Genomic DNA, 22,261 nt, shown 5'->3' on the forward strand with positions numbered 1-22,261 from the left:
CTCCTCTCTTTGTTATAAATATTTTTATATCTCAAATTTTCTGTATTCTACCTACTCCTACACAAACTCAACCTTTTAAAAACCTGAGAGTCCACATGGTAGGAGAGAACCAACACTTGAAAGTTATCCACTGAGCCCTCACCCTGTGTCATACATATACAAAAGCAATGTTTTAAAAAAAGATGAAGTATAAAGTTTTTGTATATAAATATTAAGTATAACTAAGACTTAGAGTTATTTCATAGTCTGTGTTAATTAGTAACCTATGATTATGAATGTTTTCACTAATTAATAATTTGTACAAGTATTAGCTTCATATAATTATCTTTAATTTTGAACTGCCCTGAACTATATTATGTAGCTATTTTTCCTATTTCCATGATTCTAGCAAATAATTTTTTGAGTATTCCAATATTTGTAACACCTTTTAACATTTTAGTAATGGATCATTTTCAGAGTGAAAGGCACATATCTTAAGTATGTTATTTAATAAAAATTTACACATGTATATACACAGGGAAACCTAAGCATGGACAAGGAACATTTTCATTGTTATTAAAGAGTAAGTAACAGAAAACTTCAGAAAGCACCTGGGCAGTTACTGGTAATAGCATGTGAGATGTGTGTGTGTCAGTGAGGTGGCTGTCTGGCAGTCATATCAGGAAGCCTCTGGTGCCCTCAGGGGCCATAAAAGCTACTGACACTATTTAAATGTTATACATTATTTTTACATTTGCACTTTCTTGATTATAATGCTTTAATACTTGAGTGAGAATGTTACTGTTTATGATTATGATAGTGTGAAGAGAGTGAGAGTCCAGTAAACAAAGGCAGGAAACAAAAGTGAGAGCAACTAAGTCTCACGTCCTGGATACATGACTGCCATGCCTGCTGCTACTGCTGCTCATTTTACAGTGAGCTTTATATTTCTCCTTTATTCTTCCCTGTACCCAAGCCACAGACTGGGTATAACATGGTTCTGCTTCACTTCTGCAGAGCACAAACTCTGTTCTCTGGCTGATCCGATAAACAGGAAAAAATGTGCAGACAAGCTTGAAAACCTATGGTGCACCACACTGTGCCTTTAGCTTCTGTGTATCATAGAGGCTGTCCCAGAACATCTTCCAAAGAGGCAGCTATGGATGGGCTGCTACTGAAATAGTACTTCCAGCACTGTGTTTGGGACACTCCAAGTATTGCTAAATATTGACTACCACCAAGTATTCAGCCAAAGCTCAAAGGAATTCATGGTATCAAGAAGACAAAATCTACAATGCTGTTCTTACCATTCTAAACCCACACAAATGTGACCCAAGTTAACTCAGTGATCCCTAGTCCACTTGAGAATCCACGTTATGGATTCTAATCGCCTGTCTCTAAGTCTGACACCAGCAAGTTATATTACTTGTCTAGTTCTGGTGACTTTGTAAACTGAGAGGCAGCACTGACTTACTTTTCAGGCCATGCTGAGAGCAGAAAAAAAACTGACATAACATGTACATCGTAAGGTCAAGTACACAGTAGGTATTTAGAATTTTAACTAATAGTTTTAAATATTCCTTATTTGGCATTTTTCTCTAAAAAAAAAAGGTCTATAGCACACTGTATATTTTAGTCATTTCTCTTCTGAACTTGTATAAATGAGCAATTCTTTCCTTAGCAACATGAAAACAGTGAGAAATGTGTGATGTTGACAAAAATCTGTCTTACATGTGAAGCAGAAAACAGTAGAATAGAAACAAGTCAAGAAGAGTGGTCTCTCCCAGGGAGTAAAATATAAACTTGAGAGAGAGAGAGAGAGAGGGATAGAGGGAGGGAGGGAGAGAGGGAGGGAAGGAGGGAGGGAGGGAGGGAGGGAGGGAGGGAGGGAGGGAGGGAGGAACTGAGACTGAGACTTATTTAGTTAAGTCAAAAGATAAAAGATTTAGCTAATATAAATACAAAATTTCAGAAGCAAGGCTCTATGTGTGTCCTCTACTGGGCTACCTTACCCAAAGGCCAATTTCCACATGATGTCAATGTGAGACCATGTGGCAGCTCCTCCTCTGCAAGGGCATAGAGAGATCCTTTCCCCTCCTCTCAGACTGAATTACTTAAGGAGAGACAGACTCAGAATGACCAACAGTGGTGGTGATATATTGCAAACTTCAGAGTATAATTCTCATGATAACTTGAAAGGATATAGGAAAGCTCAAGGAAAGCCAGTGACTGAAATGACCCATCACACTGGTAACAGTATTACTGCTCAGGATAGAAGGAAGCATATTAAACTACAGATGGATGGGTAAAATACAAATGACATGTTAGTTAAACATAACATTAGAATGTGGGTCTTCCAAACCACTCAGATGTTTTTAGAGGTGCATCACGGAGGAAAGCATAGTCTTAAAGAATCCTAGGAATGCCAGGAGATGACTGGACAAGGAATTGCTCAGTCTCCCTCTGTAAACAGAGACAAAGGGTTGCCAGTTGGATCTTGTTTAAGGTTAGTGCAAAGCAGTTATGAAACACACACAACCATGCACAGCTTCTCTGTGTTGCTACTGTTATGCTAACCCCTTACCGTATGGTGAGCTCCAATATTTGAGCAAGTCTATCATGAAGCAAATTTGCCTGCAAAGGAAAAAAAATGTTAAAAAATTTACTATTTTCTAGACACCCAGTAGACAAAGCACAACTGTAACTATGAGGTTGACGTACAGATTGCTTTAATGCTTTAATCTGCAATATCTATTGGAATTAAATGTTGGTCTTTTCCCCATCCCCATACCTTTCTAGTTCTACAGCCACAAGATGCAATACATACAACAGAATACACCCATGGAGCAAATCACTGAAAACCATTGGAAACAAAACAGTATAGAACATCAAAGCAACAACGGCCATTAACATCAACTTAGGATCTGCCACTTCCATCAGCCTCATCATAGGAACCCATTCTTTAGGCTTAATACCTCTGCCTGCAGAGGCTGGAGGTGCTGATATGTCTAAAGCTGGGGTCCTGCCACCCAGATATCAGAATGAGCTCCAAAGAGTCATTCCGCAGATTCACTCACTTTGGATTCACACTGTGCTGCTATTTCTTCAAATGGTGCTTTCTGGAACTTTTCTATCACAAGACGTCTCTTTTCCTTTTCCTGTTCTTCCATTCCATTGGTATCTATGTAAAAACCAGTTAAAGAGGTCATAAAATCCCATCAAAGACCATGAAAGCCAATGATTTATAAGCCCCCAAATAAGAGTGATCAAAGGGCTACTTTTATTGGGGAGAAAGGCAAGATGGGTAACATTCCTTAAATGTTTCACTTAACATTAGACAACAAAAATATTTGGAAAAGTTCAATCTAAGAAAGAGTTTAAGTTCCATAGCATAATGCCTACTTTCAGGTAATTCTTGCATCTCTTACCAAATACATTCTTATACAAATGTACAAACATACCAGACATGCATAGATGCGGATAGATTCATACACAAACCTACAAACACACATACATATGCATAATATACACTGACATATACAAGAGAAAACAGTAACTTTCAACAAATCAAAGGGCTACTAGGGCTTTTTAAATTAACTCTTATGCAGAACTATGCTGCCAATGAACATATGAGGTGCTAAGTAAACTGCATTTTGATCTCAATGAATAGAGAACTAAAATACAGCTGGGTCATTTACAGCTGATATGTAAATTCCCCTTACAACAAAAGGGTTTTTTTCTTTTGTTTTGTTTTTAAATCTTAAGGGAATGATCATTTAGACAAAGTCTCTTAGATAGTAAAAAAATGTCTACCTTGTTTATACCACTGTTTGCTTAAATGTGCATATGTATTAGACAAGTTAAAAAGCTTAAGCAATGTATTTAAATAAATAATCTATTCTACAGAAACCAACAGTATTTCCCCTATTCATGTTGTGACATCTAAAAAACCACCCAAGCAGAGATGAGCTTTAGGAGAGCTACCAATGGTTCACAGCTCACCAATTGCTTTCTTCAGTGCTTCAAAGGTGATTTCCTCAGTGTTGCTAACCTAAAGGGAATGTAAGCAGAACACAGTCAAGAAAAGTGAATATAATTAATATTCTTACCAAAGTACAAGTCATTTACACATTTTGACAATTATTTTTTCCTTCTTTTGATTGGCTTGACCTAAGATTATATTTCAAACAGCAAGTGCTTTGCACTCCTTCGCTAGCCATAAAATGGTCTATTTCAGTGGATTCCTGATTGAACACAGAGAAGAGTATCTTCCTGGCAGAAAAGACAACACTTAGGCACCGTTGGATGAGGTACAACCTCCAGTATATAAGACACTCAGTGACTGAACTGTGCTTGGTAAGGAGAAGACCCTTTGAAGTAATCAAGGCCGGGATGACAGATATACTTTTAGCTAGATGGTAAATAATAACTAATCATTAAAGAACCTTTATAATTTTAGTACTACAGATAGTGCACAAGTCAAATATAAAATAATCTAAGATTGTAAATGGCTATAAGAATGTCTACAGAGACAGCTCAGTAGTTAAGAGCATTTGCTGGTGTTTGCTGCTCTTGCAGAGGATCACAGTTTGGTTCCCAGCACCCACATAGTGGCTCACATCTGTCCTTAATTCCTGTTCCAGTGGACTCAGCACCCTCTCCTGGCCTTACACATGCAAGCAAACCATTCACACATTTTTAAAAAATGAAGCTTTCAAGAACTATATTGAAAAGAGTTTACCTTAACCAAGTACATTCTGGGTTTTCTAAGGTTTTTTTTTTTTAATTCCTATGAATACCCTTTAGTTTGGGCTCTCAAATATTTCTTGCTTTGAAATATGTACAAAAACTATAAAGTTTAACGTTTTATGATTTTTAGTAGTACTTTTGTTGTTGAAAAAAATGAAAAGTGGTACTCTATGAGGTACCAAACATTTCATAACAAGTAATAAATCATTACTATAGTATTTCTGAATAAAAGGTAAGCAATGATATGATACATGGGTACTTGCCTGGCACTTCGGTCATCCCTAATTTTAGCTCATGAGCGTCTTTTGCTAAGTCTAAGGCAGCAAGACTAAGGAAAGCAAGACTTCATGTTCTGCAACTTAGCTTCTCTTAACAAAGGCTTTAGCTGGAAGTCAGGCAACAGGAGTCCCACTACCTCAGCTTTGCTACTGAGGGCCACAGTTATAGTTGAAGTCAGATTAAACTTTGGAATCTTCAGTTGCATTCTAGATATTTGGAGCAGATATACAAGATTAGGCTCTGGCTAATCATTTGTACCAGAAGCAATCTAGCACTAGCATTTTAATGAAGAAAACAAAACTCACTGTTCTTAGACTGGGCTAAATTACTTCAGATTTAAAAAAAACCCTATATATAGTACAGGACAAAGAACATGGGAAAAGTTAGAAGGTTGGTATTCTTGTTATATTAACTTTTACTGATCAATGTTGAAATAAATATTTACCAGTAACTGGAAATAGCTAACTGATATTTCTCCTGTCCTCACTATAAGGTACTTACTTTTGCTTACAAAGCAATTCTGTTATGCCTTTTGGCATTCAAATAACCATTACTAATGTATAAAAGCATATTCCAGTGAGTTTGAGACTCAAATGTGCTTAAGTAAATGTGACACTAAATTGTAGTTATCAGACATAAAGTGTTTGATGTATGCAACTGAGGACTTACAGCACAGTCTTTGAAAAGTTAATGTATTAATCTTTAATGTAAAATTCACAGAGAATCTTTCCACTATAATGTCTTCATGCAAATACTTTTCAGTTTATTTATTTTATCAAAACTGATTCTTTACAATAGTCTCAAGTGCCAAACAAACAAACAAAAAGGTAGGCAAAGAAGAAATAAAAGCACAATCATTAAAATATTCTGTGTTCCTAATTAAAATTAAGCCTAGAAACCAAGTCTCTGAGTAAATTTCTTCACTGAAAAGGTAACAAGAGTCATTAAAAGGGCTCTTTAAAGATTCCTCTTTACTAACAGAAGTGCATACACTACAGTGGCTTTGAAGAAAGAGGTAGATTTGAGCAGGGTGGTTTGGCCTCTTAAGTACTCTGTGTGCATGCACATCTATGTGTGTACAGGGGTGGAGAGTGCAAGCATGCTGAGGCCAAAGTTGATATTGGGAAGTCTTCTCCAATTGTTTCTCTACCTCCTTTCAGTGTGGGGAGCAGAGGATGCCTTGAGGGAGTATGTAAGGAATGCAAGTCCTGAGTGAATGTGTACTACCAGTAAGGATCAATGCCTCAGATCCCTGGTAATTGGCCTTTCTTAGGTCAGGCTCAGGAAACTGGCAGAGTGTGTGCAAAAACTGTCGAGTGCAGCCTCCTCCTTTCAGATGACCACAAGCTGAGATTGCTGTGTGATACAGACCTCCCCCACTGACACTAGCTTGTCTTCTCTGTACATCATCTATTCTTATTTATTTTTTATTTATATGAGTACGCTGCAGCTGTCTTCAGACACACTAGAAGAGAGCATTGGATGTCATTAGAGATGGTTGTAAGCCAATATGTGGTTGCTAGGAACTGAACTCAGGACCTCTGGCAGAGGAGTCAGTGCTCTTGACAGCTGAGCCATCTCTCTAGTTCACATCATCTATTCTTTCTTCATTCCTTCACAGCACTATCCCTTTTTTCTGCAGGTTTTTGTGTGCACATGTATATGTAAAATACCACGTGTGTAGAAGTCACTTGTGTGCAGGTGTGGAAGCTCAAAAATTGATTTCTAATATCTTCCTTGATCACTCTCCACCTTATATACTATGATAGGGTCTCCTAATAAAGCAAGCCTCATTTGTCAATTCCAGTTAGCATGCTTGCCCTAGCAATCCTATCTTTACCTTCTGATGCTGAAACTATAGGTGGATGCCATATCTGCTAGCATTTCTGAGGTACCAGAGACCCAACTCCGGTTGTCATGGATACCTGGCAGTGCTTTATCCACTCTGCCATCTCCTATGCTCCACTTTGTTTATTTATTTGGCAATGTCTCCTCCCTGAATTTGAAGCTTGACATTTGGGCTAGACTGGCTGGCCATGAGCCTCTAGGATCTGCTTGCCTCCATATCTCAGCACCTGGCTTTTTATGGGGATGCTGGGGACTCAGACGGAAGGTTCTCATACTTGCATAAGCACTTTATCAATCAAACTTTCTCCTAAGCCCACTTCAATGCTCTTGAATTCTACTAAAAAGTGATAGGATGAAATAATTCTGTATAATAGAGAGTTGAATAGCAAAGATGATCTAAGTTGTTGTTTCCTGAGCACTAAGTAATTACAAATGAACTGATAAGAGTTTAAAGCTAAGGGAGTGAGAAGGGTATAAATTCAGGTAACTCACTTTCCTTGTTTCTTGTTTGGATAATCCTTTAATTATTTATACTGTATCAATGAGAAATAATGAAATAGCTAGAAAGAAAAACAATGTATAAGTCAGGAAGAGGAAGCTGAGCTGAGAGGCTAGCACTGTGTCACTTTTAGTTTGCTATCAACTTGTGAAACGAGTCCTGAGAGTGCTGGCTGATTCTTTTCTCTTCTGTGCTCTACTGAAACAGGAGGAAAGCATCCAGTGCACCGCAGTGCAAGTGCCAAGGGCTTAAACAGTAGTGCACTGAGAAGGCTTAAGTCACATTCGTAACAGCTAATATCTAAAATGAAAACAGTTCTTCCTTACAAGTGAACTTCAAAGGTGGGGATACGGCCTCCTGGGAGGTGTACAGTGCCACCTGTTTTTGTATTTTATATTTCACAAATTAAAAAAAAATAAACAGGACTTGGAGAGCTTAAGAGAGCACATACAACATATCCTAATTAAAGTATAACAAAACATAATATAACAAAACAAATCAGAGAACCTGGTTCTGTTTCATAGCTCTGTCATACAGAACGCCAATGCAAAAGTCCAGTAATATATATTAACTTTATGTAACTTGACGGACAATTGAAATGACTTCACCAAAATTAAATTATATTAATTTCTTCTAACAATTCAGTTGACTTGGGGATAATTTAGACTTGTAGTTTCTCCCACTTATAGGTGTGAAGGGAAACCTTTCTTTTAAATAATGACTATCTTAAGCTAATTCTCCATCATAACCTTCCAGCAACTTACCACATCATCAGAAGGCACACTGTTGGATAAAATATCCACCTGAATAGATACGGTATCCACAATACTCTTTCTTCTAGAAAGGCGATCTTCATCTGAAATGAAAATTGTTTTCTTCTATTACTCTTTAGTAAGAAATGCTGAGTTTTAGTCAGATAACTAGTTTAGATTGCAAGGAAATGTAGAAAAGAAAGTTGGGGGAGGGGTTGTTGTTTCTAAATATTTAAAACAGTGCATTCTCAACTTTGAAGATATTTTACTTAGATTATAAAGTAATTGCTTTTATTATTCCTAGGGTGCAGTACAATGTTGGCCTGCAGAGAATGCACAAGGGTGACCAGCAAGAGCCACCTCAACCATAACCATCTCTTTGTAATAAGAACAGTTAAAACCCTCCAATTTATTTTAAATTTGTTCTGTATTTATTTGTGTGTCTATGTCTGTGTGTGCATGCACACACTCATCCACATATACAACACCTATATGTTTTCACATATGGAGGTCACAGGAGAATGAAGGGGAACCAGTTCTGTCCTACTATGTAGGTTGCAGGACTCAAACTCAGGTCATCAGGCTTGAGATCAAGGGCAACTACCTGCCAAGCCATCTTGACAGCCTTAATTCCTCTTTTAGCTAATTTTAAATATACACAATAATCACCAATGATCACCATGTTGTGAAATAAAACACCGGAGAGTAAGTCTTCCTGTGTGACTGGAGGCAGTCTTATGGTATTTTGGTATTTGTTACTCCCCAAGCCCAAGTCCTCTAGATTCACCCTTGTTGATACATATATGCGAACTGACTATTCTTCTGAATAGTACTGGCTCTGGATATAACTATCACTGTTACGACTGCTAACACCTCAGCGTTTTCTGCAAGGTGGCCTTTGTGAGTAGTGAGTGCTATAGGGGACATGACGTGCAGACAGCTCACACACTCATTTCAACTCCTCTTGGTGTGCTCCTAAGTGGGAATGCTGGACCATATGACAGTTATGTTTTCAGTTTTATGGAAAAAAAACCCTCAATCCTATTTTCTAATGTAGCTATAGTAATTAATGGTATCGCTAATCATAAGAGCCATCAATGTGGAAGGCTCCTTTATGGACACTCTTGACACTTGTCATCTTTTACTTTTGTGATAACAGCAAACCTAAGAGTAATAAGATATCATCTTGTCCTGTTTCTTTTTCTTCTTTTATGACTATAGATATAGGGTCGAGTTTTTCACATAACTATAGGTTTGCTGCATATTTCTTTGAAGGATTGTAACAGGATACAAGATACAGGATACAAGAACAGCTAATAACCATGGTTCTATAAGGAAAAAGGAAAGTGTATCATGCATCAATCCACAGAATCAGAGGCTTATTCAACCACTGCTGGAGTGGATCAGGACAGCTGTCAAGCACTCTAAGGCACAAGCTCATCCTCAAGAAATGCTGAGTGAGCTGCCTGACCTCTGTTACTTCATATCCTGAAGGATATAGTTCCCTATCTCTGACTTTCAGGACCACACAAGTACTTTCTAATACTGTCTTTCACTCAGAACTACAGGAGAGAGAGGCATGTGGAAAGCATAGCCCATCGTGTTTCCTTAGTGTTATGGATGACCATTTACACATGGTAACAGTGAGGAATTGGGTCCTGTCCTACTTTCATTGCAATAGGGATCTATCTGGCCAATAGCATTCTGGCTCTAACAGGCACCTGGGAGGCACACTACGGATACTCTTGAGGCTGACCAGCATTCAACACCACCTCTATTAAATGCCAACTTAACATCTCCAACTTCTAATTCATCAATTCTGTTTGCAAAGTCCTCATCCCAATTCTGTGTCTAACACGTCATCTTTTTCTCTATTGTTCTCTTTCAAGAATGCCATCATTAAAGAAATCTTCATCTGTCTTACCTAGACTCTTACTAAGGATAACCTAATGCATGTCCTCTTCCATTCTCCTGTTAGAAGAACTTCCTCTCAAGTAAATGACTTCCATCCTAGCTATAAACATATAAACAGAGCTATACAGCCCACTGACTAATGCACTGCTTCCTGAGATTTCTGTGTCACTGCATATACATATTATGATGTTTGTATGAGAAAGAGAAGAACAAAGAAAAAGCTGCTCCTAACAGGTTCTGACTGCCAGATTACCTAGTAAGAGCAATGTCCAGACACACCTCATAACCAGTACCTCTAGAGAAGCCTTTGTTTAGAATAAATAAGCACGAGTTACTTCAGCATTTAGCAACATTCCCTTTGGAATCCACTCAGCATGCACTGTGATTTCACTCCACGTCCTCATTATCCCGTTAGAACTTAATTGCCCCACTGATTGTCATGTTAGAACCAAATTATACAATGGATCAAACTTCTGTCCTATACAGCTAGAGTAATATTATCAAAGTCATTCAACCACCGGTGTTTTGGGGTTCAGGAGAAAATACTGAAAATACTGAAACCTGAGTTTATGAAAATCAGAACCTCCAAGCCGGGCAGTAGTGGCGCATGCCTTTAGTCCCAGCACGTGGGAGGCAGAGGCAGGCGAATTTCTGAGTTCGAGGCCAGCCTTGTCAACAGAGTGAGTTTCAGGACAGTCAGGGCTACACAAAGAAACCCTGTCTTGAAAAACCAAAAACAAACAAACAAACAAACAAACAGAAAATCAGAACCTCTATCTACCTTGCTTGCTTTGGGTTCTGTTTGCATAGCGCTATGCACTAATTATGTTATGAGATAGTTACCACTAACTATTCCAGATAGAGCATTGTCTAGTTGTCATACAGTGGTATGCAGTACACACTGATGCATTCACTCGTCATTCAAATTCTAGCTTGACTGAGAAACAACGCAGGGTCAGCCAACACTTGCTCAGACACCAGTGGTTCAGCACTATCATGCAGATTGTCATTCTTTCTCTAGAATTACAAAGTTGCTCATCTGGCTTCCCCATGAGGTTGTAATCCCTCAAGACAGTAATCAACCTTAACATCTTTCCATTACCACCTCCCTCAATGTCTAAAATATAGTAAGCCTAATCAGTGAAGAAGCAATGCAAAGTAGCTATCCTCCTACCTCAGCCTTCTGGGTGCTGGGATTATTAGCATATACCACCATGCCTGGCCTTCTGCTAACACCTTAGTATTTTTGTTCTCTCAAGATATGGGAAACAAAACTGCAATGTGAATCATTTTGCAGCCAATGTTCTACCACCGTCCTTGCTGTCAGGTCTTAAGAGTTGTGCATGGGTTGGACTCATGGTCATGAGACTCAAAGATGGTGATTACTGCTCTTTGCTGTCATGGATCATTCTGAATGCATGCCAATCTTTGATCTCATTAAAAAGTTAGTGAAATAAAATTATTAAGTATTTCAAACAGCACAGAGACAGTTAAATTTAGTGTGCTAGCAAATCAAATTACTTACTATCAACTTCGGTATCCTAGTGTGGAAAGGAGATAACGCTACTTTCTTCACTAAGCTATTGTAAGGATTAAGTAGGAATACGACCATAGTGCTGCTATCAAGACCAGGTACAAAATATGATAAATGGAGCTAATATGACGATGATAGTGGGTGGTGCAAGCTATCCAACGCACTAAATACATTTTGCTTTTACTTTGTCTTATTGTTCTTAACTGCTTATAATTTTTAAAATCAACTTTTTTTTCCTGAATAGGAAAAAAAAAGGACTCCTACATAATACAAGGTTCACACACTAGGCTAATTTTAAACATCAGTCTATAAAATGGAAAATGTCTATTTGTACTTAGGGATTTCTATCCAGCCTGACTATCCAGACTAACTATACCCTGAGGTATTCAGAGTCCTCCTAAGCCATGATAAGGAGGCACCAGGAAAGAGAATATAGCTTGTTCTAAGGGAAAAGGAAATAAAAGAAGCAAAGTCATATGTGAGAAAAAGTACAAGACTTTTTACTATAAACTACAGTTAAGGGAACAGGGAGGACGGAAAAATGATAAAGTACTCTATGGGACAAGGACGGAGCAGAATTTACAGCTACGGACAGGCACCTAAATACACAGCATACAGCTTCATTTTCTAAACACTGCATCCAGGGAGTACTTGCCCTACAGGATGGGACAGGCAACACCAGGTGGAGCTGGTTAGTTACCTTTGTATTTCCGCCTGGGTTTATGAGGCTTTGGGCCTGAAGGAAAGACAGCTAAATCCAAAGTAAAATTATTTAATCTTTTAAATGCTTTAAAAAAAATAAAAAAGAAAACCTTAAATTATAGAGTTCTACTATGGTTTTATCTTTTGCTTTTTTGTTTGTCTTTTAAATGACAATTGTGAAACTGGTTTAAAAATATTTCATTTTGCTTATTTAAGAAATATTAATGTATTAAACTTACAAATGAACAAATAATAGATTAAAAAATAATAGTAAAACCAAACACTTGATTTTCCTATGGCAAAATTCTATCTATATCTTTACAAAAAGTTTCTAATGAGGTACTTAAAAACTGAAAACATTTAATATGGTAAAATTCTATATCTTTAGAGATTTACAAAAAGTTTCTAATGAGGTACTTAAAAACTGAAAACATTTAAAAATAGCTTTGAAGAATAAACAAAACAAAACACATACAACACACAACACACACACACACACACACAAAAGCGTGCACATGTATCGAAAAGAAAAAAACAAAAACAAAAACCAGGAGGGGCTGGAGAGATGGCTCAGTGGTTAAAGGCACTGAGCGCTCCTGTAGAGGACCTGAGCTCAGTTCCCAGCATCCACACGGTGGCTCACACCCATAAGTAGGTCCAGTTCCAGAGGTTCCAAAGCTCTCTTCTGGCCACCTCAAACACTGTACACACATGCAAGCAACGCTTACACACATAAAATAAAAAGGAATCTTTAAAAACAAAACCATGAGAAAGTAATACACCTATATAATTATCACTGCCTCTTCAGTGCATGGCAGGAAGTTTACTGGACATACCTGTCACCTGTGGCACATAAGGAACCGACAGCCTCTCCACACTGTACCCACTTCCACCCAGGGACTCTGCAATCTTGTTGGTCAAAAAATATAAATTTTTGTCATGCTTCTCTAAAGATTTCGGGAGCCTGTCAAGTTGATCAGAACAAAAATTATTCAATATTGATCCTGAACAAAATTAGGTAAAACAGCAGGGACTTCTACATTGAAAGACAGATGTATAAGTGACCTGAGGATTAGAGAAAACCTGTGTGTTTTAAGTGACCCAATCCCTGTTGCTAGGGCTCTTCTCTCAGTCATGCATCACTAGGAAACTGAGCCTTGTAACTGTTCATGTCTGAGCATCACTGAACATTAAAGGATGAACCACATGCAACTCAGGTTTTATTTTTCACACTAAGTAAAATATAGAGGATGAAAATGAAAACAGAGCTGAGTGAATGCAAAGCCCAGAGCCATGGATGACAGGAAGCCCATGTGTGGGCACAGGAGATCCCGTGCTCTCTTCCCACTGTGGATGCTATCCTACGCTGGGGCTTTCAGTACTGAGCCTCCTGCTCTTAGAGCCCAAAGTGCGCATCAAGTGTTATAAGGTGCAGTTCCCCCCCACCCCCCGTGTAGCACAAATAAGATGTATAAGATGAATTTGTTTTTACTTCTGTCTTACAATTGTATGTTGTCATGTTATCAAAAAAATCTTCAACAAGAAAATTGAACAGAAATATTCATTTATGTGAGAACGCACACCAAAACAATGCCATAGTTAAGAAATATATTACCACATTTTACAAAGTGGGATAATGTTAGTATCTTCAGGACTATATGCATATCTACTTAGAGAGAGTACAAGTACTTTATAATGTAAGGGGAAGGTTATATGAATTAAGTGACAGAGATGAGACAATCAGGATGATAATGAACCTAGAACAATAGTTACTCCTTTGAAATCATAAACAGATCAGTCTATATATTCTCTATTTCTTCATATATAAAGAATTCACATACATGCACTTATCTCTGAAAATATGTTCTGGTAGAAAATAAGGGGCTTCCATAGTTCGAGTTTCAATAACCTGAAAACAAGCAAACACAGAACAAAATTGAATTTAAAAATCTCACTTCTTAGGACACTGCAGTGAACATTTACAAAATAACTAAGAACAAACCTGAAAAAATACCTTTAAGCACTAAAAGTCTACCTCTGAATTCAAACTAAGTTCACTTTGTTTTCATATAATACTAAAGAGTCATCAGCTATCAAAAGGCTGATAATAAAATATACGAGGTGAAAAACAATGTGTTACATTTGCTTAAACATACTATGAAGAAACAGAGCATATAACAAAATAATACAGATTTATTTTAGAAATCTCTTCAGGAGCTATTTTCCCCCTGTGTGCTCAGTAGTTGCTCACAGGTCAGAGCCCTGGGAAAGGTGGCTCCCTAAAGGGTCTGATTACTTTAACAATATCCAGGCCTCAAATATTCAAATGAGCTTTAAGTGAATGAACTGTTAGAATACACCAAAACTACATTTAGTAAAATATGCTACAAGGTCTCATATAAACGAGGTTCTCTGACCAAGGCTGTCAGTGGCATGTTCCTGTTACATTAAGTTAAGGACTCTGAAATAGAGATGAAATCATGTCAGTAGCTGGAATGACCACTGAGGAAAGCTAAATGCTGCTAAAAGTTGGTAAAATTCGAAGAGATACATTAATCATCCAACTCTAGCTCTACCTAAGAATGTACAAATAAAAAATAGAACTGAAGATGACAAGAGTTACAATGGCTTAATGGAAGAGAGGAAAACACTCTATTCTATTCAACAACCTTAAAAATTGTAACAACCCAAACATGACAATATTAACTGTACTTTTGATTCCGAACCTATTTTCACAGAATCAGTCCATCCATCCATCCATCCATCCATCCATCCATCCATCCATCCATCCATTTATTCATCCATGTATGGGTCCATCCGTCTGTCTGTCCTTCCATCCATCCATCTATCTAACTACTCAGAAATTAGCTGTCTTAATACAAAATCAGGTTTAAGAACTTTTCTAAATCTCTCACCTTGCTAACATGCTGGCAGAATGCTGGAACAGCTATCATCTGACTCACAAAGTTGAGATAGGCTGCAACCAGTGCCATGATCCCACAACGATGAAACATTGGCAGGTTATCTTCATTGATAATTGCACTGTCCTTAAGTAGAAAACAAACACATTGAAAAGGTCAAGTTCTCACATTGCATCATATTCCACTGGGAAAACTGAAGACAGTCTAGATGGCTGACATTAACACATGGTGGTTGGGTACATGCAACTACATGCTGCCCTTTTATCATGTAACACTCAACTCCAACTAAACAAGGCCACTTGGTGGGCTGGAGAGATGGCTCAGTGGTTAAGAGTACTGGCTGGTCTTTCAGAGGTCCTGAGTTCAATTCCCAGCATCCACATAGTGTCTCACAACCATCTGGAATGGGATCTGATGTCCTTTTCTGACATGCAGGTGGTGCATATGCAGATAGAACACTCATACACATAAAATAAAGAGATATCTATAAAAAATGACACATAAATAACAATTATTAAAAACTTTCCTTTCCAGTAGATTGGAAGTATAAGTACAAGGACTATCTTTTTCATCAAGTGCTGAAAGGTTTAGTATGACTTTAGCACATAGCTTATATTCACTGTAACTGAAATCTATAACCAAAAACCTTGCTAATCAAAAATCAGGTTCTTAAATAATCATATCTTTCTATAAGTGATATTTACTTCACTAAAAAGAATTTTTTGTCAGTGGAATGTTATAAAAGCATACCTGTAAAGCAATGGCCAATCGAATGAGGTCAATAACCACCTCTTCATTGGCAAGTTCGATAGTTATCAGAGCCAGAGATGTATAAAGAAGCTCATAGTTTTTCTGAACGTTGTCTTCCTCTTTGCAGCCCAGATATATGTGCCTATATAGCTGTTGCCCATTCTGAAAGATACAGAAAAGGTAATTTTGTACGTTAACAGCGTAGTACACATAAGAGCAACGACTCCCCAAAGCAAATTTGTGTTCTCTAGTGCATTTGTATTATTTCAGAACTGTACCACATAACGCACATGCAAGCATAGTCACAGCATAATTACTTATGGTATCCTAACAGGAACAAACCCAAATGTCAGCCAAAAAAATGCATAATTATGATTTTCTTACACCACATATAATACGTATGGTTTCACCAATACACTTAAGATGAATTTCACCAAAACACAACTAAATTGAAAAAAATTAAATATAAATGAACATATGATTTATGACTCTCTTCAGTCAACATACAAAACCTCACAAAATGAAATAGTAATATCCCTCTAAGATTTCCTCTAAGAAAGAGTAGGGACTTAGAAAAATGGGATACAAGATATATTTCTGTTACACTGTTGCTCACTTTAAAATGACTAATACAAAGCACCTGATAATCTAAAGCACTGCAGTTACATTTCACACACTTTCAAACAGTGACCTCACCTTTTTCATGAAGCTCGTATCTTGTCTACAAATTTTCTCTCTTTTTATCTTCAAGTCAGCCACATCTGGTATTATTCTACAAACAATATAATCAGTCATTTTTAATGACTAGCACATTTGGCTCTGATACATTGTATTTTCTGGAGGATTATATTTGAATGGTGACACATCTATAAACAGTTTAAATGTTTCTGTGAAATGATAGTACTAGACCATCATGCTTAACTAAGAGTTACATCATCTCCCTTCACAGTGTCACTCACGGGCTTAAAGCAAAAATAAAATAAAACCAGTTTTTAATCCATGTGCACAGGCATCACCACATTAGTCCTCTGCAAGGTACAGGGAATGACACTAAAACGCATTATTTTAACACAAATTAATAAATCATTTTGACATCAACTAAACACACCCCCCCACCCACCCACAGATTTCAACACACTGACTGTAAAAACTGAAAGCTTTCCTGAAGCCCCTCCCAGTGTGGTGAATCACCTGATGCCACGGAGCTTTGCTCTGTTGTCATGGCGATCCATTAGGTTGTGCATTACTTCCAAGACTAACTGCCTCAGTTCATAGTCTTCCATGAGGGATGGTGACAATAGAGGATCCAGAAATGACCCAGGCAGTGCAGTAACAATTGTCTTGGCTTTGTATCCAGAAGTCACCTGATTACAAGGGGGAAATTAACAATGATTTTCTCTTGAGTCCTTAGGCAAAATTATCACATTATTCTTTTTAATCACAAAATTCTGTTTGGGAAACAGAAACTATAGGCACAAGCTTGAAGGAATATATGAAGGAAACCTGTAGGGCAGCAAAAAATGTCAGTATGTCAAGATCAGTATTTGAGACAAGTTTAAGATGCATAGCATATATGTGGTATGTGGTCCTGTGTGCAGGCTCAAGTGCAAGTACATCCTTGTCACCTCTGTCCTGACTGATGTATGTCAGGCAGGATGATAAACCCTTACACAGAGAAAGCCAGGGCACAGGTAGGGGGGACACATTTACAGAGACTGCAAGTGGAAAACAGCCAAGTCTGACCCTGAAAACTGTTATTTTCAATGAAACTATTGGAGAACAGGAACACATTTCAGTTTGGAAACTTATGCTTTGTTGCACAATTTGATACTCTGGATATTTAGCCTTCTTTCAATTTTAAACTTTGAAGGAGAATATACTGAAGTGCTATTAAACATTTAGAAACTATACCACAGAAAAATTCACAAAGCTGAATGGTATAATAACGATGAGAAGCATGGTGGCATCTTAATATTTATAGATTTTTTTTCTATAAAGAATTAGAGCCAAATCTTAGAAAAATTTATAAGAAAACCAAGGCAACAGTGTCTATGTAATCAGAATATGAAGATGTTTTAAAGTAAGACACAACAAATAAAAAAAGACACATGGGAAAAGATTGATAAGCATCATTTAAACTAGATTCAAAATCCTACATAACAAGCACCAGAAAGGGAATTAAAACTGAAACCACAGAAGATTCTCCTGTGCCCAGTGTAAATCACAGGGTTTAATAAGATGCATAAAAAAGGTCTCTGAAATGAATTTCAAAGAAACTGGTTGGAAAAAACCAGTCCCTGCTTTGCCCTTGTCATGATGCCAGGAAGTAAATAAAAAGAATGTATCTTAAATAGGATCTGACATGCCAGTCAACACAGCTGATATGCCAGTGTGGACGGAGGGAATCTCACAAGACCACACCCACTAGGTGAGGAGTTACAGGGAATTAGAGACTGCTGAGAGGAAGAATTAATCTTTCCCGGAGACAAGTTCCCTATATTGTCACCTCTAAAATACATACATATGAGCAATAAATGGGCTTAGCCAGTGTCATTTGTTCATTCATTTGTATACAGGTGTAATGATGATAACTAAAGAATAAGAATTAATTTGAAGGCAAGGAGGGAAAAAGGAGTTGGAGGGGGAGAGGGGGAAAATTAAGTAACTACATGCTAATTAAAAATTAAGAAAGAAAAAGTGAGCATATTTATCATACAGTACTGGAGAATCTCTGTTATTCCCTTTTCTGATCTATTGCCACAATAAATTTAAACAACAAATACTGTCAGCAATAAGCCATTATCTGGTCAGTATACAGAAGACACTATAAATTTTCATATCTGAATTCTAATTTCTGGCTCAGTGACCTTGGACTTCTTCAACTCTGTCCACCTAACCCCTCTGAGCATAGTACTTATCTCTATCTACAAAATGGAAATTGTCTCTGACTTCTGTAAACTTGATCATAATGAAGATCAAATGAAATCCCAGGACAGATAAGCACCGACTAGTGAGAAGTCCAGCAGAATAGAAGATGAAGGGAGAGGTACTAAAGTGAACAAATGCAGAAATCACTAGCCAGAGTCTCACTGAGGATGAAAGGAAGCTGGCAGTGAAGCTACTCTCGTCAGTGATTTATGGGGTGTGCCCCTCATGTCTATAACACTCCTTACCATGAGCAGAGACCTCAGCAGCATTATCTGAATCCTCCTGGTTCCCAAGTCCCTGAAATATACAAAGTATTGGTGTTACTAATACTAATTTACATTTATAACTTCATCTACTTAAAATACTTTTTTTCTGATTTTAAAACTATTTTCACTGGCGAAATAGATTTAATTTATTTTTACAATTGCTTCTACCATGACTCACTTTATCCACCAAAATAAATTTCATATGAATTAAGTAAATATATATATATATAAAATAATTTAAACAAAAAATTCAATTTATTGAACTGGGTCTTCAAGAACAAAACTGATGTGCTGATATCCTCAAAGTATAAGACAAATGACCCAGGAGTGTGCAGATATGCCAACTGTCCTCCATGAACATGACAGTTATGGTTATTAAAAATAGAGATGGAAATACTACTTTGATGTATTTGAACATCACACATTGCATACATTCTTATACTATCCCCCATAAAAGATAGAGTAACTTTTTAAGAATGGAATACTCTTTAGTTGGTTTTTAATCTTTGTGTCACTAATACTCCTTTTTCCATTTATGAATTCGTTCAGCTGTCACTCTTGCCCACGTGTTAAGGACACATGTTCTTCTGCTACTTTTTCCAGCTGACACTGCTTTGTTAGCACATTATTGACTACATGGACCGATGGGCTACAGTAGGCTGCACATGTGGATTTCCATCTCCTTTAAAGTTTTAGCAAGTTTTTATGACACCCCAATAGTTAGGTACATTTATAAGTCATAATGAGATTATTTTAATGTATTAACTAAGGTTTAAGTATATTACCAAATCAAATCAATAAAGAGGGATCATTAACATCCTAGGTCAGTATTCCTGATTCACTAGCAATGTTTTAAGATTTCAGGAAATTCAGTTTTATCATGCATATGTGCAGACACACAATGCACAGGCCAAATAAATCTTCAATTTCGTCAAAAGAGAAAAAAAACCCAAAAATTTACAAGTTTAAAATGATCCAAAATGTATGCTAAGCATTGTTTTAATAGCTTAACGATCTACTACCAAAGAAAACACTTTTGCTTTTTATTAACAAAATTTCAAAACACTAACATTTTCTTAAGTTAAAAGAAAATGTAATCTAACACTGACTTCATTTACAGTCTGAGGACTTACCCTAGTTGGCTGATATCCAAAGTATGAGTGGATGTTCCAAAAACAGGCACTTTCCCCATGATGAACATCATGATCTCTGACCTCTGATAGTCTGGTAAGTTACTTCCAAAAAATCCTATAAATATATGAAGACAAATTTAACAAATTCAAAAGTGGTAATTTCCCCAGGTAACCCAAAACTAATTTTTAAGTTATTTTATTATGTTTTGTGTACATAGACATTTTTGCCTACATAAACATCTAGGTATCACTTGGATGCTTGGAACCCAGTGAGGCCACAGGAGGACATCTGAAGCAATATATGGTAGTTAGCCTCCATGTGAGTGCTGGGACTCAAACCTAGGTCCTCTGGAAGAACAGTGTTCTTAACCCCTAGGCCATCTCTCCAGCCCACAAAGTTGAAATTTTAAACAGAGCTTGTAGATTAAAACAATGACTGTGTTCAAGCTACATATAACACCAAATAAATTATAATTTCCTCTATCCACCATCAAATATAATGTAAATATTTAGATAAACTTCTGTGAGTAATTTTTAGCAGATGTGCAGATTGTGAACCTAAATCTAGTGCTGTTAAATCTGATAAATACCAGGAAACCTCAATTCCTCAGCCTAGGTCCTTGCTTTAGTTTCCTCTCAGAGAAATGAGAATTAAAAAAAAGTAAACACTCACAAATAATAGTGCTGTTTACCAATTTTGAAAACTTTGGTTATGTTAAAACAACACCAAACTTTTTCTGTGGAAAAACATACTTAAGAATTTAGCAGTAAAAGAAAAATTAGTTGTCTTCAATGGGATCTCACTGGGTATATTAACCATACTTAAGGGCAAGTGAAATACCCCGAAGTAGATAGCTAACACAAAGAGAGTTGTATTTTTATTGACTTTTTGCTACTTATTGCTTTATGTTTTTTGTTTGTTTGGATTTTGTCTTATTGGTCTTGTCTGTATATTATGATTTCAGATCTTCCATTTGTATGGGTTTTGTTTGGGTGTTTATGTGAGTGTATTATTTGTGTTCATTCTTTTTTTTTTTAAATTCTAGTTTGTTTGTGTGTTTGCTTTCTAAAGAGAGAGAGAGAAAGGACATGAGGCTTGGTGGCAAGGCATGGAGGTGGGAAAGATCTGAGAGAAGATAGAGGAGGGGAAACCATGATCAGAATATACTGTATAGAAATTATTTTCAATTAAAATAAAAGAATTTGGCAGCAAAGACTATGATGTATGCAAATTATTATACCTGGTAGATTTATTTTTAAAAAATAAATGTGTGTGCATGTTTTTCTTATAAACACATTCATAAACATTTATGTACACATGTGTACATAAGAAAGATGCGGGAGAGAATTAAAATGAAAGAACTGGAATAAAATGTCAACAGCACATACAAATGGGTAAAGGACAGAGGTCTTAGGTTTTGTTTTCTTCAAACACACAATTTTTAGAGGTCTACACCATGACTGCACTTTGACAAATGTCCAGCATGAGCCAGGTAGCTGACGTGAGAACACCTTGCATCGCTGTGTAGTGGTTTTCATGCAGTGACTTGAGAACTGAATCACGAACCTATTGTTTGGATGACAGCATTCTGCACAATCTTCTCGTCGTTGTCTTTGGAGCTTAAGGTGACACTGCCTACAGACCCCTTCTGGGGCTCATTGGCTTCCAGTTCCACACTGAACCGCAGGTGCTTCAACAGCGTGTTGAAGACTTCCAGCACTGTCGGCCCTGTGACAGATCAGCTTTGTGAGTCTGGATACCCAAGAATGACTCTCAAACTTCTCAGCAGACTTTACAGTTACCTTTTGTTTCTGTCAACAGTACTAATAATTTAAGAGCTATTATGTTCATTTTTCTGCGGCTGTCTAACTAAAAACCAAAGTCTCACTGTCACACTACAAATATGTTCTTAGCATCTATGAGGAACTAGTTGCTCCTCACAAATACATATACACAAAGGACTATCGAAATCTTTCTACTGATCAAACTTTGTCTATATAAATTCA

At 37.1% G+C, this 22,261-nt stretch overlaps 1 protein-coding gene across 2 annotated transcripts in view; it reads right to left on the reverse strand.

The window, feature by feature from the left end:
* The window catches only part of Efr3a (EFR3 homolog A), an 84,207-nt gene that overhangs the window by 3,352 nt on the left and 58,594 nt on the right, over window positions 1-22,261 (reverse strand). For both annotated transcript variants that reach the window (XM_028773250.1, XM_028773251.1), the window contains exons 10-22: window positions 21,822-21,983; window positions 20,255-20,369; window positions 19,101-19,152; window positions 17,119-17,291; window positions 16,624-16,699; window positions 15,928-16,089; window positions 15,172-15,303; window positions 14,098-14,165; window positions 13,093-13,220; window positions 8,119-8,210; window positions 3,982-4,030; window positions 3,057-3,160; window positions 2,564-2,613 (exon numbers count right to left, since the gene is read on the reverse strand). In XM_028773250.1, coding sequence (XP_028629083.1) covers window positions 2,564-2,613; window positions 3,057-3,160; window positions 3,982-4,030; window positions 8,119-8,210; window positions 13,093-13,220; window positions 14,098-14,165; window positions 15,172-15,303; window positions 15,928-16,089; window positions 16,624-16,699; window positions 17,119-17,291; window positions 19,101-19,152; window positions 20,255-20,369; window positions 21,822-21,983 — 1,363 coding nt within the window. The remainder of the gene's footprint in view (window positions 1-2,563; window positions 2,614-3,056; window positions 3,161-3,981; window positions 4,031-8,118; window positions 8,211-13,092; window positions 13,221-14,097; window positions 14,166-15,171; window positions 15,304-15,927; window positions 16,090-16,623; window positions 16,700-17,118; window positions 17,292-19,100; window positions 19,153-20,254; window positions 20,370-21,821; window positions 21,984-22,261) is intronic.

Source organism: Grammomys surdaster, unplaced genomic scaffold, assembly GCF_004785775.1.
Source record: "Grammomys surdaster isolate TR1022 unplaced genomic scaffold, NIH_TR_1.0 224, whole genome shotgun sequence".
NCBI lineage: Eukaryota > Metazoa > Chordata > Mammalia > Rodentia > Muridae > Grammomys > Grammomys surdaster.